Source organism: Balaenoptera acutorostrata, chromosome 20 (genome assembly GCF_949987535.1).
Source record: "Balaenoptera acutorostrata chromosome 20, mBalAcu1.1, whole genome shotgun sequence".
Classification (NCBI taxonomy): Eukaryota; Metazoa; Chordata; class Mammalia; order Artiodactyla; family Balaenopteridae; genus Balaenoptera; species Balaenoptera acutorostrata.
The window spans coordinates 6754908-6781368 of record NC_080083.1 but is presented as its reverse complement, the minus strand read 5'-3'; the positions used below and the strand labels follow the sequence as shown (position 1 = coordinate 6781368).

At 40.9% G+C, this 26461-nt stretch overlaps 1 protein-coding gene across 1 annotated transcript; it reads right to left on the bottom strand.

Moving 5' to 3' along the window:
• LOC103007948 (myosin-2) lies at positions 1 to 25915 on the bottom strand. Its single transcript, XM_007175277.3, has 40 exons — positions 25804 to 25915; positions 25638 to 25680; positions 23959 to 24182; positions 23726 to 23869; positions 22030 to 22186; positions 21231 to 21258; positions 21039 to 21147; positions 20863 to 20955; positions 20388 to 20451; positions 20170 to 20268; positions 19602 to 19705; positions 18936 to 19074; positions 18145 to 18263; positions 17907 to 18056; positions 16622 to 16792; positions 16186 to 16495; positions 15645 to 15721; positions 14333 to 14420; positions 14122 to 14239; positions 13347 to 13470; positions 13122 to 13258; positions 11056 to 11311; positions 9246 to 9488; positions 8956 to 9132; positions 8728 to 8873; positions 8554 to 8644; positions 8079 to 8468; positions 6793 to 6919; positions 5982 to 6100; positions 5643 to 5839; positions 4742 to 4925; positions 4495 to 4660; positions 4269 to 4393; positions 3793 to 4101; positions 3502 to 3705; positions 2824 to 2949; positions 2563 to 2733; positions 2375 to 2479; positions 2160 to 2255; positions 1 to 293 (listed from the first exon to the last, which is right to left on the bottom strand). Exons 3-40 carry the CDS (start codon positions 24160 to 24162, stop codon positions 141 to 143), a joined length of 5820 nt encoding a protein of 1939 aa, XP_007175339.2. The 5' UTR covers positions 24163 to 24182; positions 25638 to 25680; positions 25804 to 25915; the 3' UTR covers positions 1 to 140.
• Between the last annotated feature and the right edge of the window lie 546 nt (positions 25916 to 26461).

Here is a 26461-nt window from a genome sequence, read left to right as displayed (position 1 = left end):
TAAGGATATTGCTTGCACAGTGCCCTGTGCTCTTTACTTCTTTTGCAGTAGGGCAGGATAGACAATAATTACAGAGAGAAATGACCAAAGACTTCACATTTTGTGCCTCTCTCCAGTCATTCCATAGTGTCAGGACATGGTCACTCTTCACTTATGATCTTCGTGTGAACCTCCCGGCTCTTCACCCGCAGCTTGTTGACCTGGGACTCAGCAATGTCAGCTCTTTCCTCGGCCTCCTCCAGTTCATGCTGGAGCTTGCGGAATTTAGATAGATTTGTATTGGATTGTTCCTCCTGAGAATAAAAATGGAATTGTAAGGCACCGATACTGGGCATCTTTCTAGACTCTGTAGGCCTAAGGGAAGAAAGGACTTGCCATCTGCAGAAAAGTTAAAATACCCAGCGGGAAACCTTATTGTCTTACCACCTTCTGAATTTTGCTTATCATTGAAATTAACTTTATGATTTATTTGGGACTTTGTGTCTCATAAATCATCACAACTCTACTTTTGCAACCAAAAGGTGGAAAAAAAATATGTACCACAGTTAGAGTAAGAAAAATATAAGAGCAGAGAAGAAGGCAAGGATAAAATCATGCTTGTTAATGCTTGCTGGAAGATGACTATTCGCTCGAGTTAGATATTCTTTATCATTAAGGATGAATTTCTTAATAGCTTCTTTATATTGAAATAAATGTTGAATTTTATCATATATCATTTTGGCACATTTCAAAACAATCACTTTTTTTCTCCTACTTTGGATGTAATGATTCTATTGACAGACTCCTTAATATTAAGTAATCCTTACTTTGTAGGAATTAAGCCTATTTAATCACTGATGGACAGTCTCCTTAATATTTATTTATTTTTATTTGGTTGCGCCGGGTCTTAGTTGCACCAGGCGAGCTCATTAGTTGTGGCATGTGAACTCTTAGTTGCGGCACGCATGTGGGATCTAGTTCCCTGACCAGGGATCAAACCCAGGCCCCCTGCATTGGGAGCACGGAGTCTTAACCAGTGGACCACCAGGGAAGTCCCGACAGTCTCCTTAATAAAAGTAAGGGTTGCTATAACTATACTCATGAATAAAACTGCCTTTAGTGTCTTCCCCCCTGTTCTCTTTTGGACAGGTTTTGGTATGCGGGTTATGCAAGCTTCTTAAAATGATTTGGAAAGCTTTTCATCTTTTCCCATGCTCTGGAATGGCTTACATAGCTCAGGGATTATCTGTTCCTTGAAATTTTGAAAGACATATCTGGACCTGAGTCCATTTTCAGAAGTATTTCTGAAATAACTTATTCAGCCAACTTAGTAAATTATATTCTCATATTTCTTTAAGATTTTAACTGTCTTAACAGATTTATATTTTACATTTAAAAAATAACCTTTCTACCTGTATGGTTTGTCCCATTTCTCATTTGTATTGTTGTGAGTTTGTATTTTCTCTCACTTTTTCCTTGATTAATCTAGTTATAAGTGTATTTATTTTATTACTTCCCTAGATGTTAGTGAGATTATCAAATTAGAAAATAGAATACTCTAATTCATTAATTTCTACTTTATCTTTATCAACACCTCTTACTTTTGTTATTTTATTATTATTTATGATTTCTTTATTGGACTGTCAGTTTTCTTCATTTTTTAAAATTCTTGATTCATGATGAAAGCATATAAAGCAATGAATTGTCCTTCAAGGACAGCTTTGGTTACATTCTAGGCTTATAAATGTCTCATCTTCCTTGAAATTTTATTTACAGTTAAAAATTATTCAGTAATTATGTTTTTATTTAATTTAATCCAAACGTTTTTTAGGAAAGTTAGTTTTTTAACATTTAAGTGCTTGGAAATTTTTGTTTATATGTTCTCATTACTTTACAACTTTATCACACTGTGGCTAGAGAATGTGGCCTGTATTATTTCTGCTTTGAAATTTTTTGAGGTTTCTTTGTGGGTTGAATGTTAACTTTAAAAATCAATCTATTCGTATTACAAATAGTAAGCAATAAGTTAAAAAATGTGCAAACGTTTCTAAGAAGTACACAGTCTTCTATGAAGCAAACAGCTTATTTACTACAAGAAGTAAATAGTAAATCTAATTATTTATTTATTAGTTTTTCTTAACAGAGGACTTCTCCCTTCCCTCTGTCTTAAGGATACTTACAGCCTCCTCAGCTTGTCTCTTGTAAGATTTCACTTTTGCCTGAAGTTTATCTACCAAGTCCTGAAGCCTGAGTATATTTTTCCGATCTTCTTCCGTCTGAAAGATGATAAAAACCACAGGGCCTTACTTCAAAAGCACATGACTCTTGTATCATCGCATATGACTGTTTCCTGTATATGCAAGGAGTGCTTAGCTGATAAAAACTGTTGCTGTACCTGATAGGTGAGTTCCTTCACTCTCCTCTCGTATTTGCGCAGGCCCTTGACAGCTTCCGCACTACGCTTTTGCTCACTCTCAACCTCTCCTTCCAGCTCACGCACCTGCGAATGAGTAGGCTCTTAAGAACTTTGATCCAGTAAGGCATTGGGAAGAAATGGAAATAGATAGATATTGAGAGACCCACCCTGGCCTCCAGCTTCTGGATGTGCTTCTTGCCGCCCTTCAGGGCCAGCTGCTCAGCCTCGTCCAGGCGGTGCTGCAGGTCCTTCACCGTCTGCTCCAGGTTCTTCTTCATCCGCTCCAGGTGGGCGCTGGTGTCCTGCTCCTTCTTCAGCTCCTCGGCCATCATGGCCGCCTAATTAGCAGTAAAACAAAACCAGTTGAGAGAGCTGAGGTAGCCCATCAAGACTGTAGTTTGACCACCCCTATGTGGCCCTCTGCTCACATCAGTGATGGCCTTCTTGGCCTTCTCTTCTGCGTTGCGAGCTTCCTGGATAATGTCCTCCATCTCTCCTTGCATTTGGGAGATGTCTGTCTCCAGCTTCTTCTTTGTATTGATCAGGCTGGTGTTCTGTTTAAAAGTAAGTTATATGTTCTTTTAATCATGTTACTAAACTACTTAGTGGTACTTTTCAAAAAACATTTTTCTTGAAAATAATTTCAGATAAAAATTTGCAAGTCAAATGCCCTTTAATATTATTTTGCTATGCAATACAATTAATTAAAATAGAAATGTTATAGAATATTTAGCATTTTCAAGTACATAGTTCATAATTAGACCAAATAGCTTTATAATTTTATAACCACCATTTACCAATGAGACCACTCACAGGGACAAAATTATAACAGATGTTTGAATATTTCACTTTTCCACAATAAATATGTCAATATTGTTAACCAGGGTCAGTAAAGATATTAACACAAAAGAATATGGGAAGCCTTAGAATATTTTAGGAAGTAATCTATAATAATATGTACAAAATGAAACAGTGAAAGATTTCTCAGTAATGCATTGAAAATTTGGTAGAAGTATAAAACCTGACTGTCATATAAAAAAAATCAAGCTTATGTTTTCTGGGGTGTAAGCATTTACTGAAGGTGAATTCTTTGTGCTGAATCCCACCTGGGTGTGCAGGAGCTGGACGCGCTCGCTGGCGTCCAGGAGCTCCTGCTCTGCCATCTTCCTGCTCCTCTCCGTCTGCTCCAGGGTGGTCCGCAGCTCCTCGATCTCAGCCTGCAGCAGGTTGGCTCTGCGCTCCACAATCGCCAGCTGCTCCTTCAGGTCCTCTTGGCCCCGGAGAGCATCATCCAGGTGGAGCTGGGTATCCTGTGGAATGAACGATCATTGAGACACCTTGTTCTCAGGGCTGCAGTCACCCCAACTGCCCTGGGACCATCTCCTGAGCCCATTTACCTTGAGGATGGCTTGGGTGTTCCTGTAGTTCTTCAGGGCCTCAGCAGCCGTGCGGTTGGCGTGGTTCAACTGGATTTCCATTTCGTTGAGGTCTCCCTCCATCTTCTTCTTGAGCCTGATGGCATCATTTCTGCTCCGGATCTCAGCATCCAGCATGCTCTGCATGGTCTCCACAACTCTAATGTGGTTCCTCTTCAGCTGGTCAATTTCCTCATCCTTTTCAGCGATTTTCCTGTCAACTTCAGACTTGACTTGGTTCAACTCCAGCTGGATGCGCAGGATCTTTCCCTCCTCGTGTTCAAGAGATGCCTTAATGACAGCAAGGGGTGACATTAGCAGGGAATGGAAACATTCAGAAGTTATTCTGCACATGTTCCTTCCACTAATTTTGTGCTGTTTCTTTTTCTGTTCAATATATGTGGCTAGTCCTAATTTTTTTTTTGAATCTGTTTACAATGCACATTTTTGACTTGTACCTCTGCTTCTTCTAAAGCAGCCTGAATTTCAGACTTTTCTTGTTCCACTTGTTTCTTTATTTTCTCCAGTTCATGCATACGTTTCCCTTCTTCTGCAATCTGCTCAGTGAGGTCAGAAATCTCCTCTGTTGTTTGGGTAAAGACAGGTAGAGGTTTGATCAGACAGAGGACATAAGAGGAAGGTTCCTCCAAGGCATGAAAATTATTGAAAGTGAAAGGGACTCACGCTGCAAGTTTTTGTTCTCTCGTTTCAAAGTTTCTAGCTGATCCAAGGACTCCTCGTAGGCGTTCTTCATCTTGAACAGCTCAGTGCCAAGAGAGCGGGCCTCCTTCTGAGCGGCCTCGAGCTCGACGTGAGTTTCCTCATACTTCTGTTTCCATTCTGCCAGGACCTGAAACACCCACCGAGAGTGGTTACCTCCTGGAAAGGATAGAGGACAATGGTGGAGAGCAGAGGCTGCTGTAGAGACTACCTTATCGAAGTTCCTTTGCTTTTTGTCCAGAGCTGCGCAGGCAGCGTTTGTCCTCTCAACATCGAGCATGAGGTCCTCGACCTCATTCTGGAGCCGCTGCTTCGTCTTCTCAAGGGAAGCGCATTTGGCGTTCACGGCTTCTACATGTTCCTCAGCAGCCTGCAGCCGCTGGGCCAGCTTCTTCCTTGAAGATTATGTATGTTTGTAGAAAGAAGTGAACCAAACCAAGAATTATGAACTATTACCATGCTGAAAAGTATGGGGAACTTCATATTAAAAATATCCATTCATTCACTCAACAAATATTGATGAGCTGCTTTTATGAACCAGATGCTGAGTACACAGCAGTGAACGGGACAGAAAAGGTCCCTGCCTCATGAAGCTTCCAAACAAGTGAGAAACAATAAGCAAGTGAGAAAACGCATAACAACATATTGCAGATATAAGTGCAGTGAAGGAAAATAAAAAGGAGTACGGCGTGGCCAACTATTCTAGATACTTAGGGAAGTCCTCTCCAAGGAGGTAACGTTTGAGTCAAGATCTAAAAGAAGTCAGAGTGAGCCAGAGGGAGATCTGGAGGGAGAGTATTCCAGACACAGAGGGGCCAACAATTGCAAATCCCTGAAGCAGCAATGAGCTTGGTGTGCTTGACAACCAGCAATAAGGCTGATTATCTGTATAATTACTTGTTATTCTTTGTTTCCTTAACTAGATTTGAGGCTAGGAGGGTCGTGATGGTGTTTGCTTTATTCATGTCTTATTCTCAGGGCCTGATAGTGCCTGGCAAATAGGAGCTAATTAATGAACGTTTGTGGGCTAATTCACTGAATCTTCAAAGGTTGTGTCTTTCTGATTCAACATCCAGCGTTCTCTGCACATTCTCTCCTATCTGCGCACATACTTGGCCTCCTCCAGCTCCTCTGTGCGCTGGATGGCGTCCGTCTCGTACTTGGTCCTCCACTGAGCCACCTCGCTGTTGGCCTTGGACAGCGTCCTCTGCAGCTCAGCCTTGGATTCCTGCTCCTCCTCATACTGTTCCCGCAGCAGGTCACAGTCGTGGCGGGAGGACTGCAGGGCGTGGGCCAGGGCACTCTTGGCCTGTGGAGGTAGTTACACCTTCTTTTTACTGGATATTTAATTGTTTAATTCTTAAGTTTCAAAACCTTTTTAAAGTTGGTGTAATGGACTCCAATTTAGGGTCAGGTTAGGGGAAAAAAATGAGTCTCACAACGATAGTTACCTTTATCTCCTCTTCAAGTTGCCTCTTTAATTCCTCAGTCTGTTGAGTAAATGCTTGCTTGCCCCTTGATAACTGAGACACCAAAGATTCTTTTTCATCTAGCTGACGTGAAAGTTCACCTGATGGGCAACAGAAATGGCACCGCTCTTTAAGGCAAAGGAAAAGTTTCGCAAGCCCATGTTAGAAGTAAGTTTAAACTCTCAACACCGCCTTCCAGTTGAGTACTCAGAGGATTGAATTCTCTGTTGACACCTTCATGCTAATGTCAAATTTCCGATTTTTATGGTGAAACTTACATATTAACCTGAATGAATAAATACAGCTTAAATTCTCTTTGTTCTCTCCATAACTGATTCTTTCAGGGTTATATAATATTGTGCAAAACCTGTTGATAACTGTCAGAGAAGGTAGCTAAAATGTCTAATTCTACATTGTCCCTGTTTCATAAGACTTTTGAGGGACTGGGTTATCCATTGCCCTATTCAGGAATTTGGTACACTCTGATCTAGATAAAAAGAAGCTTGGTCTAAAACAGAAGCCCTGGACCCATGCTGGAGCGACTCCTGATCCCAAGCATCCCCTCCATGTGACCAAATCCTCAAGGCCTTTGTGGAGCAGAGCTTGGCCCAGTCCTATGGAAGTCTTCATCTCCTGCATTGTCCCCAGGTGACCTTGCATGTAGGGTGAGAGCCTGAGCTGTTCGCTGAATCACGCATGTTCTCGGTTGCTTTTATTAGGCTCTCACATCACCATATCAGTGGTTTTTGACCACATCATCTCCACTTTTAGGCCTCATAGAGGCGAGAGTTACCAGATTCCGTCTGCAGGCGTCCCCTCTGAGTTGTCAGGTCACTGATCAGCCGCTGTTGCTCTTCCTCCTTCGATTTCAGCTCGCTCAGTTGGTCTTCCAGGGTGCGGCACATCTTCTCTAGGTTTCCCTGCGAGAGAAAAAGTAGAAGAAGCAAATGAAGACATTTTAATAATATTTTGCCATGGCTGCAGTTTCTTCTAAAACAGAAAAATATTTATTTTGACATATAAAATAAATTTTCTTATATGTACTACGATATATTAGAATTTTTTCTATATATTTTATGATTGCTGTCCTAAGATGAAACTATACATTGAGGTTTTTAAAAAGCTGATTGTGAAGCTTTGTTCAGTATTCCAGGCATACCTCATTTGCTGCTCTTCACAGATACTGCGGGTTTTTTTTGTTTTTTGGGTTTTTTTTGTTTTTTGTTTTTTTACAAATTGAAGGTTTGTGGCAACCCTGTGTCCAATAAGTCTGTCAGTGCCATTTTCCCAATAGCATTTGCCCACTTCATGTCTCTCATCACATTTTGGTAATTCTCACAATATTCAAGCTTTTTCATTATTATATTTGTTACGGTGATCTGTGATCAGTGATCTTTGATGTTACTACTATGACTCGTTGAAGGCTCAGATGATGGTTAGCACTTTTTTAGCAATAAAGTATTTTTAAATTAAGGGATGTATATTTTTTTAGACATAATGCTATTGCACACTTAATAGGCTACAGAATAGTGTAAACATAACTTTTATATGCACTGGGAAACCAAGACATTTGTGTGACTTGCTTTATTCTGATAGTTGCTTCATTGTGGTGGTCTGGAACCAAACCCGCAGTATCTCTGAGGTATGCCTATAATAAAAAATTTAAAGATCATGTACTAAATTTAAGATTTTGTGAGAATTGAATGGCACGTTTTCTAAAAGCATGTTTATAAATACTTGATTGTTTTTATGTACAATGAAACTTTGCTTATTGGATAATTGAGAATTTTGGAGACCTGTGTTCTCCAGTTGGAGAACAAGAGAACACTCACAACCTATGCTCACTGCTGGTGCTGTCATTTGTTAGTAGTGTCATGGGGCCAATGTGCTTAACTTCTTTGAATATTACTTTCTTCATATGATTAAGTGGAAATAATACAAATACTAATATCTTTCTTGCTTACCTCCTGGATTACTACAAAAAACAAATGACATGTTGTGTGTAAAGGGGCCTGTGCAAACTGTGACATGCACATAAAGGGTCATTGTTGTTAATGACAATTTCTCAGACTGTGGTACCTTGGCTTTAGAGATCGTTTCTACGTTGCTAGCAAGGTCATCAATCTCCATCTTCATCTCACTCTTCTCCTTCTCCAACTTCTGCTTGACCCTCTGCAGGTTGTCAATCTGCTCCCCCAGCTCGGCCACACTGTCCGCGTGCTTCTTCCTCAGCGCGGCCGCCGTGGCCTCGTGCTGCAGGGTGGCCTCCTCCAGGTCCCTGCGCATTTTCTGGAACTCGGCCTCCCGCTTCTTGTTCATCTCAATCTGGGCTGAAGTGGCCCCGCCGGCCTCTTCCAGCCGCTCGCTGATCTCCTCCAGCTCCCGGGAGAGGTCTGAGCGCTGCTTCTCTGCTTTGGCGCGGGAGGCCCGCTCTGCCTCGATCTCCTCCTCCAGCTCCTCGATGCGGGCCTGGCAGTGGGGAAAAGCTCAATTTTAGCTTTTTTATGTCATAACTGTGCCTCTTTGAGCCAGACTGATGGAAATATGAACTTACCTGCAGCTCTTTGATCTTCTTCTGCAGTTGAATGCCAAGTGCTTGTTCATCTTCAACCTTGCTTTGCAAATTGCTGATTTCAAACTCTTTCCTTTTTGAAAAGTAGCAAAGGATAACAGTTGAGTTCATATGCAACATTGGAAGCAAGTTCATAAGCAATTCTTTCATACTTACTTTTTGAGCTTTTCATCAAGTTGTTGTTTTTCATTTTCAATGTCCATTATGGACTCTTGGGACAACTTGAGGTCACCTTCAAGTTTCCTCTTAGCTCTTTCTAGGTCCATGCGAAGTTTCCTTTCTTGCTCCAAAGACCCTTCAAGCTAAATACAAATAATGTTGAGTCAAAAGGATTGCTTAGCTTCCTTTCAAAGAAAATAATTTCCTTGATAATCCTAGACTTACGTCATCCACTTGCTGCTCTAGCTTGGTTTTAGCTTTGGTCAGAGTGTTGACTTTGTCCTCTTCTGCCTGCAGGTCATCCAGGGTCTGCTGGTGGGCCTCCTGGAGGGCCTTCTTCTCCTTGGTCAGCTTTGCGATGGTTTCATCCAGATTTGCCATCTCTTCTGTGAGGTTTTTCACCTTAGGAAGTAAAAACACTTTGCATTACATGTTACATTTTGGTGGCTTCAGTTTTATGCTTGTATCCCCTAATAATAATAAAAAAGTAAACTTTCCTTGTATACGTTTCCTACCTTATTTTCCGTGGCATGTTTCTCCTTTTCAACCTTGGCCAGTGTCAGCTCAAGGTCATCTATGTCTTTCTTCAGTTCTGAACACTCGTCCTCCAGTTTCCTCTTCTTGGCCGTCAGCTCAGCATTGATCTCTTCCTCATCCTCAGCTCTCTCAGTCACCTCCTTGATTTTGGCCTCGAGGTGGATTTTGGTTTTGATCAGCTGGTCACACCTTTCCTCTGCATCAGCCAAGCCTTCAGCTTCCTTGAATTGGAAGCAAAATCAAAATTGGGAAGTAAGAATGAAGTATTTCACAATGATAACGGTGTAAATCACCACTATTGGTTCTTTGGCTTAAACTTTTATGAACCACCTTCTGTGTGTGATTCAGGAGGCTCCACATTGTGAGAAAAACAAAATGTATCAGATATTGTCCTGTTCCTTGAGAAGAGTATATTCTACAGTAGATTAGAAAACTTAACCCCAACAAGCTACCATTAATTCAGAAACCAATTAGTGACATAAGAGATCAGAGAAGTTGTATCAGATATGGTTTCATGAATGAAGTGGCATTTGAGTTGGGCTTTGAGAATGGGTAGGATTTGGTCTTTTAGAAATGAATTTATTGGGAGAAGGATCAGGAGGAGAGAAAGGATTCCAGCAGGAGAAATTCTGGATGTAGCCGCTACTGAATTATTTCCCATTGTAGTCTTGTAGGATGATCCTGGTTAAGATGCTCTAAATTCTATTTGAGGCATAAAGTGATCAAGAAATTCCTAGCAACCTATGTTTCTACTTAAGAGGGTTGGGGGTGGACAGGAAATGAGAGAGAAATTGATAGGTACATTCATCAGTGAGCCTCCATATCAGTCTTCGAATACATAAAAGAATAAAATGTGCTGCAGATAGCCAGGTAGTGAGTATAGTGGTGTAGGACAGAGTCTAAGTGATTCCCTAGGGACAAGAGAAGAGAATTCAGGATAGATTTGGAAGGAGTGGGGACAGAAAAACAGCTCTTTTCCCTTCTGTAATCTAAAAGAAGGAATTATTACACCGCCCAAACTTGACAGAAGAGACCAATCTTAATCAGCAGGAAAAACATATGGTTTTGTGATGAGTAAATTATACCAGACCAATTCAGTTCACTCCAAATGAAAGACAGTCTCATAAATTACATTTCAGAGTTGATGGAAGCAATTCTAAAATACTTGGTTTGGGAGTAGCAGCAGGCTGGATGGAGGGAGAGAGTTGGGGGTAGGCAGAGCAAGTTAGGTACTGATGCAGCAATCCGGGTGTGATGTGATACGGCACTGACTATGGAGATGGATTTGAAAGAGCAAATCTCAGTTTTGGAGATCAATAACAAACAATAATTCAATAAAAATTGATGTAGAATACTGTCATTTGTCAGCTATACATGCTGTGATTTAAGACCCATAGACACCTAGAAGTTCAGGGATGTTTCAGAGAAAACAAATCACTCTCTCCATGCTATCCTCTCCTTAATATTTTATTTGGGCTAGCTTCGTGTTAAAATCACTTTCAAGGACTGTCTTCATAGGGAAAAGAAGTTGTAAACCCTGTAGTTTGATGAAATTGTACAGAATGGAAGAAAATGGTCAGTTCTAGCTCATTGCCCTGGTTCTGGTTTGGGGGCACTTATTGGGTGATGAAGGAATAAGGACTTCATTAGTACCATCAGAGTGCTTTAACCTTCTCCCTCCAGTGAGTGTCTCTCACACTGACTACCCAACTCACTGCCTCTAGTTGTGGCTAGAGTCATAGCGCTTGCGTCCTGATTAGCAGTACACAGGATGATACCACTACTTACAGCCTGAACTTGGAGCTGCAGGTCATTCTTCTCTTGTACTAGAGTCACCAATTTTTCCTCCAGTTCCTTTCTTTTTGCCTCTGACTTGGCAAGTTCATCTTTGGTTTTCTGGAACTCTTCCTTCATGGTGGCCATCTCTTTCTCCGTCTCCGCACTCTTCAGCAGGGGCTTGATCTTGAAGAATAGTTTCATCCAGGGCCAGTGCTTGACATTCATGAAGGCTCGGATATTGTACTGGATGCAGAAGAGAGACTCCCTGAAATTTAATTGATGCAAATTAGATATTGTGTGGATGATGAAATGAGATGAAATCTTGGCAGTGAGAGTTGGAGGTTCTGCCCTCCACCATGTTCCTCACTTACTTTCAAAAGCACAGACGAAAGAAATTATATTTGGGGATGGTGGTCAAGGACTAATTAATCATTCCTTTTTCTACATTGGTGCTTCTCAAACTTTGGTGTGCATAAGAATCATCTAACTTCTTTTTTTTTAATTTATTTTATTTTTTTGGCTGCGTTGAGCCTTCGTTGCTGCGTGTGGGCTTTCTCTAGTTGTGACAAGCGGGGGCTACTCTTCGTTGTGGTGCGCAGGCTTCTCATTGCGGTGGCTTCTCTTGTTGCGGAGCACAGGCTCTAGGCACACGGGCTTCAGTAGTTGTGGCACGCAGGCTCAGTAGTTGTGGATCGCGGGCTCTAGAGCACAGGCTCAGTAGTTGTGGTGCACGGGCTTAGTTGCTCCGCGGCATGTGGGATCTTCCCAGACCAGGGATCGAACCCGTGTCCCTTGCATTGGCAGGCAGATTCTTAACCACTGCGCCACCAGGGAAGTCCCTCATCTAATGTCTTGATGATCTCATCTCATCAAATACTGGTTCCTGGACCCTTTCCCCAGAGATTCAGATTCTGCAGATATGAGGTGGGGCCTAAAATTTGCATTTTTAACAAGTTTGCAAGAGATGCTGATGGTGTAGGTCCAAGGACCACCCTTTGAGAAGTACTGCTCTGCTTTAGTGCTTCGCAAACTTTCCTATGTGAATGCCACTGAGAGCAGTGAAGGGGGAACCAGACCCCTCAGGGATGTGGGGCATGGGATAAAGGGACTCATTAAAAACTCAGAATTTCTTTGAAAAATCTCTGGTTTTATATTTTAATGTTGTATGATTTTTGCATTCTACTCTAATCTCATCACATTTGTTTTAATCTAAATTATTTTAAAAAATTAATTACCTTCATACATGGGCAATTAATTGCCCCAATATATATCTATATATATGTATATATATAGGTTCATGACCAAACTTATTATTTTTAATGAAATAGAATACAGTAAAAGATATTAGCAGAACTACAGGTGATAGAAAATCTGTTCCATGTAAATTATTTATATATTTGCACACACATACATGTATGCATGGATATACAGGTGGCAATATAAAATGCATTTCTCCCTATGGATCTCGTTCATATGCGTCCTGCAGTTTGAGACACCTGACTTGTAGTCTAAGAACTCTGTCCCTGCATCAAATTAGATCACTAAAGTGCCAGGTACCTCGGTGAAATTGTATTAACTTACTGAAAAAATTTTTGTCACCTATTTTGCCCTTAATAATTTAAATCATAATAATTCAATAATCGAAATGATCAGATGAAGAAGTTGTTTCTGCATCTTGAGTAAAACCACTGTTGAAAATACTGTCTGCTGTGCAGTTCAGTGTATCTTATTTAATGATCTACCCAGTAAATTCATATTAGAACCAAATGCTAGGGCAACACTTTGTCTCTGCTTACTCAGTGGTATGTTTTCTCTTGTTAGATAAGACCTACACATCTCTCTCTCTTTTTTATTATGCTTCCCTCTCTTTTTTATTTTTTACCCAAGCATTCGATGCATTCTGTGGTGATGATTCCTACCTTAACTTTTCTGGTACATGTATATCTCCACTTCAGCATCAGACTCTTATTCATCCCTTCTTACTCTGGTGGCCTTATCATATCTGAGCCTTAACTGTAAGCCACCTCAAATATGCTTCTGAAGGATGTGACTAGACAAGCAATATGTTTGTATACCTCCTCTCCACCATCCTGTGGTACTCCACTCTTGCCAAGAACCCTTTGCTCCTGGCCTGGGTTCGAGTAATCAGCTGGGCCAGCTTGTCATCTCGCATCTCCTCTAGGAGCCCCAGAAGGCCAGCTTTGAAAAAGACCTGTGTGTGGGCAGAGTTGCAGATCAGAAACTTTACATAGACTTCAAAGGGACAGGCATAGTGTCTGGTGGGCCTTAGAGACTATTACCTTGGTGTGACCAAATTTATACTGGGTGTGGTCAATGTCGATGGACGCAAGGAGCTTCTCAGAAGCCTTCTTGCTGTCAATGAATTGTCCTTCAGGGATTGCACTTGCATTTAATACCTTGTATCTGGTAAAGTAAATATAGTTTTTTAAAACTTGGTGTACTGATGAGACTAGTAGTAGCTAAGTGTTAAATGATCCATTTAAAAAACCCAGAGCTTTAAAACAATGATTCTTTCTTCACAGGAAGGACATTGTATACATAGATGGTCAATCTAGTATCTACTGTCTATTTTTATTCCATTTTACCTTCCTGCACAGTTGCAACTTTCCTTTCTGCCTCATCAGACCCTGTTCTCAGGAAAGTATTCTACAATTTTGTTCACATTAGTGTGTAGATGACCAATAAAATGTAACATATTATCCTTGGTAGATGCATTTGCTATTGATAGTACTTACCTCTACTGAGTTTTTGGAAGGATTAAGTGAAATAATCCAAACATATTAAGCACTCAAAAATGGTTGTTCTCATAATTATTGAAGTTAATGTAGACATCTATGAGCTAAGCCAGGAGCATGGTAAATCCAGTGAAAAGTCTCTAGAGTGCTTAGTATGTGGTATATCTGTGTTTTAAAGGTGTTTTGAGGCTTATAATTTTTTACTCTTTTTGTAGCAAATTAAAAATAACAAAGGCATGTTTTTCACTAAATTGTTTTGCTTGCACTAAATAATATTTATACTAAACTCCAGGAAACACCATAATTAGGAGAGTCTGACCTCTGTTTGAAGTCTGCATACAGGATTCGGCTTGGGAACCCCTTCCTGCAGATGCGGATGCCCTCCAGCACACCGTTGCACCTCAGCTGGTGCAGGACAAGATCATGCTCCATGGCGCCTAAAAAAAAAAACCATATTTATTTCACTGCAGAGTTTTGTTAAAAGGAGGTATGGCAGTCATGCTTTGTGCTTCCACTCTAGAACTTCTTACCAGGAGTTTTCGTTTCATTGGGGATGATGCACCGCACAAAGTGAGGATGGGTACTCCTGAGGTTGGTCATCAACTTGTTCAGATTCTCCTGTAGAATCAGGGAAAATCCTGTTATCTGAGATTTAGACATGGTTATGAGCATTTGGTGATGTCTATAAAATCAATGTCCATGGCTGAGTTGAATGATCCTTCTGGACCATTTTAACTTAAGGTACCACCTTGGTAAACTTCTCCTGAGATGCAGTTTCCTCCTCAATACCTCTTTCTCCACTTGAGTTGGCAGGAGTTACACATATAAAGCAGGCTGTCAGGTGATTCTTCTCAGTGTTTACAAGCACCGTCCTCCTTCCCACCCTTGTCCCTGGCCACCCACATACATTTACAAAGCCATTGCCTTCCCATCCTGGATGATCACCCTTTCTCCTACCAAACTCTGAGGTTCTCCAGGAAGGAAATACAAGCCTGCACGACATTTGGACTTATTCTCATAGCTTCCCCTTTCCAACTCTATCAACTTTTAGGGCATAAAGATTATCTATAAGGGGAACAATCCTACCAGTTAAATTGAGAATTGACTAGATTATGAACATGGATACCATATTAGGTTCCTTAAAGCTTAGCTGTTAGATTTTCATTAGTCCTACTGATGATTTAGTCTCTTTGAGCACATGCCATTGCTTTTTTTTTTTTTTTTTTTTTTTTCCAAATGACTGTTTGCAGGCTGGACACCTGTGTTTTTTTGTTTTTATTTTTGTTTTTAATTAATTAATTTATTTGGCTGTGTTGGGTCTTCATTTCTGTGTGAGGGCTTTCTCTAGTTGCCGTGAGCGGGGGCCACTCCTCATCGCGGTGCGCAGGCCTCTCACTATCGCGGCCTCTATTGTTGGGGAACACAGGCTCCAGATGCGCAGGCTCAGTAGTTGTGGCTCACGGGCCCAGTTGCTCCGCGGCATGTGGGATCTTCCCAGACCAGGGCTCTAACCTGTGTCCCCTGCATCGGCAGGCAGATTCTCAACCACTGCGCCACCAAGGAAGCCCACCATTGCTTATTTCCAAGACTCAACTAGATTATGCATAGCAGAGCATTACGTTTTATAACATTTCCTATAAAATATTTGTTATTATTTGGCTTAGCATGAAAGATGACCTGATCATTTCCGAGTAATTTAAAGCTCTTCTCTTCAAAGCTAGATGAACAGAAGCCATTAGTTAAGGTCAGTCCTTTCCTAAATGACTTGTGGAGAGAAGACTTTGTGCTTTTAAAAGCAAACTCCCAAAATAACAAGAGAGTGTCAAAAATAGTTTCTCTTACTCTGAAAAGGGCAGACACGGTCTGGAAAGAAGAGCCCTTCTTCTTACCATGTCTCTTGGCCATCCCACCACTCGCCTCTGGAGAAAAAATAAGACAAGGTGTCATTCAAACATAGTTTTGAATTGACAGGGCTATTTCTTGCCTATTTGTTGATTTCTGTGCTCAGATGGAACATTTTTCCAACACAGATGACCTCTCTGTTTGAGCCTGAATGAATCTTATATGTCAACTAAGTTTGCATCCACTTTTCAGTGGTACTCAATAACCAGCAGATATGGAGGAAAAAGCAGGAGAGAATCATAGAAGCCAAGCCTTTTCATTGGTTGAGATGTTGAAAGTTCCTTTCTGACTCTTTGCAGTAGGGCCTCCGTCAGTGCTGGAGTGAATGTATAATCACAATGCAGCCTACTTACTCAGGACTTGCAGGCACAATAGATTTGGCCCTGCAACACTTCAGCCTGGGCTATGATATCACTAGCCTCAATCTAACATCACATTTTGTAATATCAGGAGAGCATGTTGGGATTTTTTTGAGCATTACCTCCTTCAGCAGTTTGAGCCCCAGAGAAGAGGTGAGCTAGAGTTTTCAGTGCAGACTTCTGGTACAGCCCGACCACGGTCTCGTTCAGGGGGTCCTTGTTCTTGTCCAGCCAGCCAGTGATGTTGTAATCCACGATGCCGGCGTAGTGCACCAGGGAGAAGTGGGCCTCGGTCCTGCCTTTAACCATCTTGGGTTTCTGGAAGTTGGCAGACTTTCCAAGATGCTGTTCATACAGCTTGTTCTTGAAGGAGGTGTCTGTGGCCTTGGGGAACATGCACTCCTCTTCCAGGATGGAGAAGATGCCCATAGGCTGAAAGCAGACCACAACACAAAGTTACAATTCTATATAAGCATTTTTCTTTGTCTATAGAATTAAACAAGGTGCAATGAATAATTTAGTTCTCACAAAACATAGTTTCCAAAACTTGAAACGGACCTTCTCGATGAGCTCAATGCAGGCGGCCAGGTCCATCCCGAAGTCGATGAACGTCCACTCGATGCCCTCCTTCTTGTACTCCTCCTGCTCCAGCACGAACATGTGGTGGTTGAAAAACTGTTGCAGTTTCTCATTGGTGAAGTTGATGCACAGCTGCTCCAGGCTGTTGAACTAAATAAACAGATGTGTTTACTTTTCTCTTAGCAAATTGAGCATTTTAAGATATAGGGCTTTTTAATTTAAAAATGTAGAATAGCCTTTAGATTATGGGTATCAAAATTCTTGGGGGGCTGTGAAATCTACTGTTTTCTCCGCTGCCATTTTATACAAAATCCTAAATCATCATTATTATTAATTCTCTTTTCTTGCACTTGCTTAAATTGACTCAGGTGTTTTCTGAGTTCCTACTTAATCATTCCATGTTTATTCCCTTCGTCTTCTGCATTTTCTATTGACTCATTTAACAGCTAATTTGAAACCCATTAGAAGCTGACTGGGAGGAGTGTATCATGTGGAAGCCATCATGGTCAGCGCTGCAACAAGGGAGCAAGAATTGCCACCCTTACTCTTCGATGTGAAGCGAAAACAATCAAGATTCCAAATATTATGTACCGTATATTAACACACACTCATATTTTTTTAAAAGCCAAAATGTTAACATTAACTAGATATAAATAGTGGAATTAACATGGACTCCTTTTCCTTGATTTTCCATAATTTCTGCCATGCCTAAGTTTTACATTTATAATTAGAAAAAGATAAACTTCTTTAAAACTATAAGCAGGAAAAATGTGTTTTATAATCAAATATGAGTTTTTATCCCATATCACATTGATGAGAATTAAGAGTTCCTTGCATTGAATATATTAATGCTGACTCTAAATTACTGACCTTTTCTCAGCTCTTACTACCTGCCTAAGTGTTTCTGAATGGTTTCCCTACCATATATTCAGAGCATATTATGCACTGCACAGGTTTATTTTGATATTTTTATATTAACTCCACTTTGCATTGTGGGATTTTTAAACCCCTCACTACAGCAACCTAATTCCTGACTCCCTTTGGATCATGTAGCAAGTTAAAGAGTCCTCATTAAGTAGCTTATTCCTCATAGAAGTGGGATTGCCACTACGATAAATGATTAGCTGCCCAATCACTGTCTTTTAAATTTTAGCATAACTTTTTGACATTGGTAATAAAAGGTTATAATATTCACAGATTTCTTCTTATTGATGTTTCCATTGCTTTACTGTAAAAACCCCTTAGCAACGTACTACCAACTCACATCAAAGATCTCAAAGCCAGCGATATCCAAGACCCCGATGAAGTACTGCCTGGGCTGCTTGGTGTCCAGCTGCTGGTTGATGCGGGTGACCATCCACAGGAACATCTTATCATAGACGGCTCTGGCCAGGGCGCCCACTGCATTGTACACCTTGAAAGACAAAGGTGTATCCCTTGAGGTTCATAGAGGACCGTAAAATGCTTGCATCCCTGGCTCTGAATTTGAATTATGCACCTACCTGCTCTACAGTCTGGCCTTTGGTGACGTACTCATTGCCGACCTTGACCCTGGGGTTGCAGAGGGCTTTGAGCAGGTCAGCAGAGTTCAGACACTGGAGGTAGGCTGCCTTGTCAGCAACTGAAAGGAAGAAAGTATAGAATGATGTTATTATGGCCCAAAGCAACCCACTTCCTCAAATAAAAAAATTTTTTTTTAAGCTACAGGCATTTTGTGCAGTGTTTTCAGAATATCTTTTTGAGTATTCTTGTCCGTTTTTTTCACTAAGTTCAAGACCTTGGTTATGGGTAGTGTTCCCTAAAGAACTTCAGAAATTGTAGGAACATATGCCTAATACCCATGCCGCACATATCTTATCTAGGTCTACTTTCAAATGCAATTCTTGGAAATGAATTTGTCTTCCCAGGAAAGCTCAAGGGTAACAAGTTAAGAATGTGATTTTCGGGCTTCCCTGGTGGCGCAGTAGTTAAGAATCCACCTACCAATGCAGGGGACACAGGTTCGATCCCTGGTCTGGGAAGATCCCACATGCCGCGGAGCAACTAAGCCCGCGAACCACAACTACTGAGCCTGCGTGCCACAACTACTGAAGCCCGCGTGCCTAGACCCCGTGCTCTGCAACAGAGAAGCCACCGCAATGAGAAGCCCCTGCTCACTGCAACTAGAGAAAGCCCGCACGCAGCAACGGAGACCCAATGCAGCCAAAAATAAATAAATTAAGTAAATAAATTTTTTAAAAAAAAGAGTTATTTTCAAACAAACGTGAAGTCAGGTGGATGACTCAGTTGATACCTTCAGTGCCATCTGGCTCCGCTTGCTCCTCACGCTGCTTTTGCTTGAATTTCAAGTTTCCATAATGCATCACAGCCCCCGTGAGCTTGTAGATAGAGATCTTCTCTTCATTAGTAAAGCCCAAAATATCAATAGCACTCTGCCAACACAACCAGTAGAATAACTGTCAGGTTATGATCCACATGTTTACCATTAATAGTTCACATTTGGATAATTCCTGATCTGTTGGTCAGACTGAGGAAACTGCCAGTACCGATGGGAGCAAGGAACTCCTTAGGTTGGGTGTCTAGGGAGCTAGTCAACTAGAAGCCAGCACAGAGCATTGGAATCACAGGTGCATACCCTCTGAAGATGCAAAAAGTAAACTTAAAATAGAGAACAAGGATAGTAAACTTATTATTTTGAGAGGTGGTATGGATTTAATGCAAGTAGATTATAAAAAAATGGTTTAGGGAAATTCAGAAAGGATAGCTCTTTAAAAGACTATCACGGGAAAGTGAGATGTTGCGGGGGCGCCTCCCGGTCTTTTCAGTTGACTCCAGGTGGTACATCCATGCCCATCTTTGAATCTTCTTTTGTGATTTCTACGAGAAACTGAGTATTTATCTAGCGGGACCGTTGCTCTGACCCCAAATAATCATTCTAATTTTCTTGTGTTCTACTTACATCTGTGGCCATCAGTTCTTCCTGATCATCAATGCTTGGCACGCTGATCTCCCCTTGACTGACGAATGGGAAATCATATGGGTTGGTGGTAATCAGAAGCATTTCTAAGTACATGGAACAGAGCAAAGGTAGGCAGAAATGAAATATCCTCTTCATTAAAATAACAGATTTCTAGACAAATTCTAAGGCACTGGGATGGAAAAAGCCATGATATGTTATTGCTCAATGAAAAAAAGAGATTACGGAAGAGCATGTAACTGTGATTCCAGTTACTGTATGTATGTATCTATTTGTAAAGATATATCTACAGAAAATGACTGGAATGATATTCATCCAAGTGTTTATAGTGATTATTTTCATAGTGATAGGATTTGGAGGTGTTATTTTCAGTTCTCCCTTTGAATTTTTATAATGAGCACACATAAATTTTTACCAAACTTACAAAGCTGTTTTCAAAATCAAGACAATGTGTACAGTTGACAAAATTCCATCGTGGAATACTGAGTTGGACCAGGCATTGCTAGGTGCGGGTGTAGTAATTTTGAAAAGGAATTATGACATTTCTTACCAATTAGTTCTGGTTTCTTGTTTGATGTGATCTGATAAAAAATATGATAGCTCCTTTCAGCTTTAAGCTGGAAAGTAACTCTAGACTTCTCTAACAGATCTGGAAGGAAATAAATAACAAAGAGGAAAAATGTAAAAATTCATATGAGATGAAAATTTTAGTCAATATTATAGGTCATAAGAAACAGAAATGATTGCAAAGTATATCCAAGCACTTACATGTTTCAATATCAGCAGAAGCCAGTTTTCCTGTAGTGCCAAAGTGGATTCTAATGAATTTACCCTTGAAAGAAAAATTGACATTACTACTTTGTTCTTGAATCATATCAAATCTTTGAGAAACTCAAAACACTTGAAGTGCTAACATTTTAATATTAAATCAATTCAGAGACAGTTTGTTTCAGGTAGAAAAAGGTGTTATCTCCTATTTTTTAGGTAAAATAATTTTATCTTTAAAATTTAAAAATTGTGGATAATTGTAAATAGTGAAAGATAAGAACTCAGATATAGGGTCATATATCTTTTTAGACAGGACTTGGATCCATGTTATTACATGCTCAGAGGAAAAGGAAAGATCCATGGTATAATATAATGAAATTGGAATGGAATGAAAAAGACTCAGAGAATGTATTCACAAACATCCCATAAATTTTGACCAGTGAGCAGTGTCTGTAATAGTGTCCAAGAGACTTACAAAGCGAGAGGAGTTATCATTCCTCACAGTCTTGGCGTTGCCAAAGGCCTCCAGCAGGGGGTTGGCACTGATGATTTGATCTTCCAGAGTGCCCTGCAAAGGCAAGAACAGTCCTCACATCTGGGGCTTCCTGCACGCCCTGCCAGTCTTGATTCTGACACGCCAGTCAGACCCACCTGCATTTTGCCAGTTTCCTCCTTCTTCTTCTCTCCAGTGACTGCAATTGTTGCAAAGTACTGGATCACACGCTTCGTGTTCACAGTCTTCCCAGCCCCGGATTCTCCGCTGTCAAATAAAAACCAAGTCAGTAGAGGTCCCAAAGCTGGTAGCTATTGCAGTCATGAAAAGAAAGCATCAAATCTACTTACGTGATCAGGATTGACTGATTCTCTCGGTCTACAAAAGAGAAATTAAGGACGGTCAATACTGTCTAACATCTTATGGAAAAACCTGAACGAACATTTTGGCCAACCCAGTATTTGTAAATGGAAAGTACATAAAATGGCATGGACTTAGTATTTTCCAGCAATCCCGAGGACTTGGTGGCCCTAGGCCTAGCACCTTCTCCAGCACCCCTGTCTCCTGCTCCCTGTGGCTCCCTCCGCACATTAGTATACAGACTACCATTGAAACAGAACGCTGCAAGGAAGCAGCAGACTTTCTCTTTTTATACTCCACCACTAAATACTCACCGGAAGTGGACTTTTGGGTTTTCAGGTGGATTTAGATGACAAGTTAGTAGCATGTTTATTGTAGGTACAAGAAGTAATGAAAAATAGGCATTAGAGATATTTTTAGTGTGTGAGAAGGAGTAAATATGGTAAAGGTGGTAGCTTTGGAAATAATCATGGCCTTAGTCATATTTTTTAGGGAAAGTAAAAGTTCATTTTGATGTTTTACTCTCTCTGAAGGGGAAACCTTTCAGCCCTTTCCCCAGGGTGCCGTTGTACCTTAGATTGACCTAGCTGAGACAATATTCTAGGACTAAGACGTACGGTATAACTGTTTCAATACCAGATACACCTTAAAATCTGGAGTGTGTTTAGGTTGGTTCTGGGCAAAGGGCAATAGCATTTAGGGGACCACCTCAAAGAGTGTGCTGAGACGGGTAGAGTCTTTTTCTCCTATGGTTCTGTTCTAAAAAAATGCACAAAACATCCAACTCACCAGTCAGCATGAACTGATAGGCGTTGTCAGAGATGGAGAAGATGTGGGGCGGGGCCTCCTGGCGCTTTTTGCCTCGGTAGGCAGCCACCACCTCGGGGTTGTACACCGGCAGCCACTTGTAGGGGTTGACGGTGACACAGAAGAGGCCCGAGTAGGTCTATGCAAGGGAATAAGAAAGAATAACTAGCCGAACACCTTTCCTGTGATTTGTGCAATTCACTCATTAAATGAATTTTCACTAAAAGGAACACTTTAATTAAGTGCTCTACATGTCTTCAAGGCATCAGCACGAAAACTAGTTGAAAGGTTCAACAAGACAGCAGAATCCTTGAGGGAAGGGACTGTAGCTTAGACTTCTCATTATTCCTCCTGGGATTTGTCACAGTGATTTTCACATAGCAGGAGCTCCAAAGTTTTGGGATTTTTTAAATGTAGTATAAGACATTTTTACTGTAGTTTAGAAAATGGGCATATATTTCCTTTGTAGCATTAAGACATTCAAATTCATAAAAACATAAATTTGGTACCTAAATACTCAGCAACATGGAATAGTTAGGTGAACTATGGAAAATCTTCTTAAGATACTATGATCCAGGCATTTAAAAAGGCACACATGAAGGTATGCAGCAACACTGGGGAAATATTTGTAAAATACTACTGAGTTATAAAGATACAGAACACAAAATGATGTAAATACATTATGATTACAACAGACGGATTTCCAAAATCTTTGACAACTGGTCTAGGATAAGTACCAACCAATCAGAACGGATGCTGACTCTGAACACCAGGTACACTTGTGTAGGTGTTGTCCAGCTGAATAGCAGCAGCGGCTAAACTATACAGAAATGACGGGAATTCCCTGACGGTTCAGTGCTTAGGACTCTGAGCTCCCATTGTAGGGGGCGCGGGTTCGATCCCTGGTCAGGGAACTAAGATCCTGCAAGCCGTATGGTACGGCCGGAAAACAGAAAACAAAAAACAAAAAAACCCTACACAGAAATGTCAACCTAACATAATAGATTCAATTAGAAAGTACTACTGAGTTTGTATTAGGTGCAAAGCCTCTACAAGGCCCTAAGAATGAAACATAAATGAGATGTTGTTCCTTGAGGAACTTCCAGTCTATGTAGGAGACAGACATGTAAATGACTGATGGTGGAAAAACATTGTCAGTGTTATTGCAGAGACAGAAACAATAGGACACAACATCCAACTTTGCCTGGGGAAGTTGGAAAGTCTTCATCAAAGAGGCATTCCACATGGAAGGGACCAGAACACAGAGATACAAATTGTGGTTATTTTGGAGGAGAGAAAATTGGTCTTTAAAAACATTATTTTTAAGTGTTAATACATGAGTTTATATTTTCCTTCTGAATGATTCTGCATCAGGAATGGGGATGAGGGGAGATGTAAGCATGTGGTTGAGATATAAACAGTAGCTGCTCCAGTGTTTGTTCAAGGGCTCTCCGGCAAACCCAGTCCTAGTGGACAATGGCCTTGCCTGGCTTTGGATGAGAAGACAAAGGATTAAGTGCCAGCTGTTGGGCTGTGCCTTACAACAGCAATTGTGAACCTTTTAACTAGTTACATTACTAGTGAAAGCGCAATGAGTCACTACTTGTAACCCATTTATACTATAATGAGCTGACAGGGTCCGGTGATAGAGCCCACTTTGGGGGTGGGGGGCACTCACGTAGATCATCCAGGCTGTGTAACGCTCTTTGAGGTTGTACAGCACCCCTGGCTCGTGCAGGTGGGTCATCATGGCCATGTCCTCGATCTTGTCAAACTTGGGAGGGTTCATGGGGTAGACTTGGTCATCTTTCACTGTCAGAGTCTGGAAAACAGGAAGGGTAACTGTTTGTCAACTGAGTGACCAAACAAAATCATCAGTAGAATGTGGTTGGCTCCTGGGACTCTACTCACTGCTCCTCCTTCGGTCTTCACTGTCACTTTCCCACCTTCTCTGCTCTGGATAGTCCCTTTGACAAAGGCTTCCTTGGGCTCGGCCACAAAGACAGATATCTTGGCGTCAAAGGGCCTATTTTGGGCCTCAATGCGCTCCTTTTCAGACTTTCGGAGGTAAGGAGCAGCCTCCCCAAAAATGGCCATTTCCTGGTCTGAACTCATGGCTGCTGAACTCAGAGGTCCTAAAGGAGATGAAACATTTCATAGTAGAGATTCTGGATTGTCATCTATATCCATAAATCTCTTATCTTGATGGTATTTCATAGGCCCAGTTGAAAATTTCATCAGGCAGGTGCACTGTACTCCATGCTACAGTTATTGAAACAAACATATTACAAGGACTCAAAGGCATCAGGGGTCACTGTGTACCCAGCATTGTACACAGTGGTTTTTTATCTTCTTTCATCCTTCAAGAATGACATTCTAATAAGAGGGCTGGGCGGTAGCCTCGCATGCTGCTAAGGAGCTTGTGATCTTGGGTTGCACTTGATCTTTCTGAGCCTCAGTGTCTCCATCTTTAGAATAGGGATTATAATATTGCCTTTCTGAATCCACAACCCATGAGATAGAGTGAAGACACTTTGAAAAAGAAAAGTTAAAATAATGACTGAGAAAGCAAATTGAAATAGTTGAGGCTACTAGATATAAAATATCATTTATTATAATGCAAGAGAATTACATTTCCTGCCATATAATGTAAGAGAACTTTATTTTCTCCTTGAGATGTTCAGCTAGAAGTGCTCATGTTCAACGGATTTGGCGGGGGGTCGGATTATAATTTTGTTTACTTTTTTTTTTTTAAGCTGGGTGCTTAGTAGAGTTTCTCTAACATAATTTCTTTGCATATTAAATCCAGTTAATCAGTTTAACCCAGTTAAACTAATTGAGGATAAAAGCCACAGCAGATGTTATCCTCATTCTTCCATATTAAAGTCTCCCTCTGCTATTCCACATTTCCTTCCGAAAGAGGCAGGCTCCCGCTGCTCCATTCTGTGCTGTCAGCAGGTTGCCGGTGGCATCAGTAGAATGAAAGGTTTAGCAGAGGATGCTACTTCAGTCATTACGTGATCAAATTACTTGAAACTCATTTTAATCATCTTCCCACCAGTCTCTCTCTTTAGAAATGCAGTGTGTAGTAGTGGGGCAGACTAATATCTTTACTATCTATGTGACAAAAAATTCATAGTGTTTTGGTTTCATACAACACTCAGCACTGGATAAAGTAACTTTTTAGAAGTCTTTAAAGAAGTGAAAGAAGCATTTTCCTAGGTACTTCTTATTTGTTAGAGATCATGTTTGCTAAATGAATTCTAAAAGCAGGACACGTTTTTATCAAATTTGAGATTTTTAGCCAGGGAATCTTAGTGCAGATTTTTTTTTCCTACAGAAACAAAATAATATTCTATTAACAACTATTCTCTTGCAAAAATGTCGTCCCACCAGTGCCTGAGTCCTAAGACGAGGTGCATTGCTCTAAAAGGCAAGTCCTCCGTCTCCTTCTCCCACACCTTTCCTGAAATACAGCTGTTAAGGTATTTACTGAGACAGGCACTTTCTCAAAGGTTGCTAAATGACACAAATCTGTCCTAGAGGCTCTCTCGCCTTCTCCTCCAGGGACTGGTTAGTCCAAATCTTACCTTGTTAGCAAGTGAGAAGATGCAGCCTGGAAGTGAGACAGTTCTATAAAAGAAGAGGAAAAAGTACTTGATTAGTTAACCAGAAAGAAAACAAAGCAAAACAAAAATCCTGTTTGTGGCATTACTTGCTATTGTAAACAGAAGGCAACAAAAATCATGCACGTACAATGTGCAGTATCGGAAGGAGCAATACCCCAGCCGGCAGCTGCAGCTGACACTGGGCAGTGTAGCCAGCCAGTGTCCCTCTTGAAAGGCCGGTCCTGTTCCCACTTACCTTGGAGCTTTTTAAAGCAGGACGAGTCAGCCTCATTCCAAGGGCCCTTTTATATGGATAGCTATGGAAACTATGCAGCTGCTTCTTCTTTCTTAAGTCAAAAGGAATCGTTTGGCAAAAAAAGTCTTGGCAATCTTGCATCCCCGCATAAATCTCATTCATGTTAAGAATGGTTGGATATAATTAGAAATATTTTTCTTATTGAGTATGTGGATAACTCTCTTATGGATAATTTGAGAAGATGATCTGAAAGGAAGGTTCACGCTGGTGGATAAGGGCAGTGGCTGGGCAGCCAGAATACCTGGCTTCCCTCATAAATTCCTCCTGGCCTTGCTGGGCATGCCTTTTGGGGTTGTGTTGCATCACTTTACGTATTTAACAGATTAAATGATAGAAATAAAGGACAAATATTTGTTTTAATTTTGTGAGGGTTAATTTTTACCTGTCGATCTTTTTCTTCCAGCCCTGCAAAATTAAGCTATGTGCCTTGAGCGAGTTAAAAAGAAAGTCCTCCCTTGCAATATTCGTGTAGTTTTGGGAATACCCTTCC

Coding starts and splice junctions, on each gene's coding strand:
- LOC103007948 (XM_007175277.3), bottom strand. CDS start 24,162: ATGAGTTCAGACCAGGAAATGGCCATTTTTGGGGAGGCTGCTCCTTAC. Junction 9,133..9,245: donor AACATGCCACGGAAAATAAG/GTAGGAAACGTA, acceptor TTACTTCCTAAG/GTGAAAAACCTCACAGAAGA. Junction 3,706..3,792: donor ACACCCAAGCCATCCTCAAG/GTAAATGGGCTC, acceptor TTCATTCCACAG/GATACCCAGCTCCACCTGGA.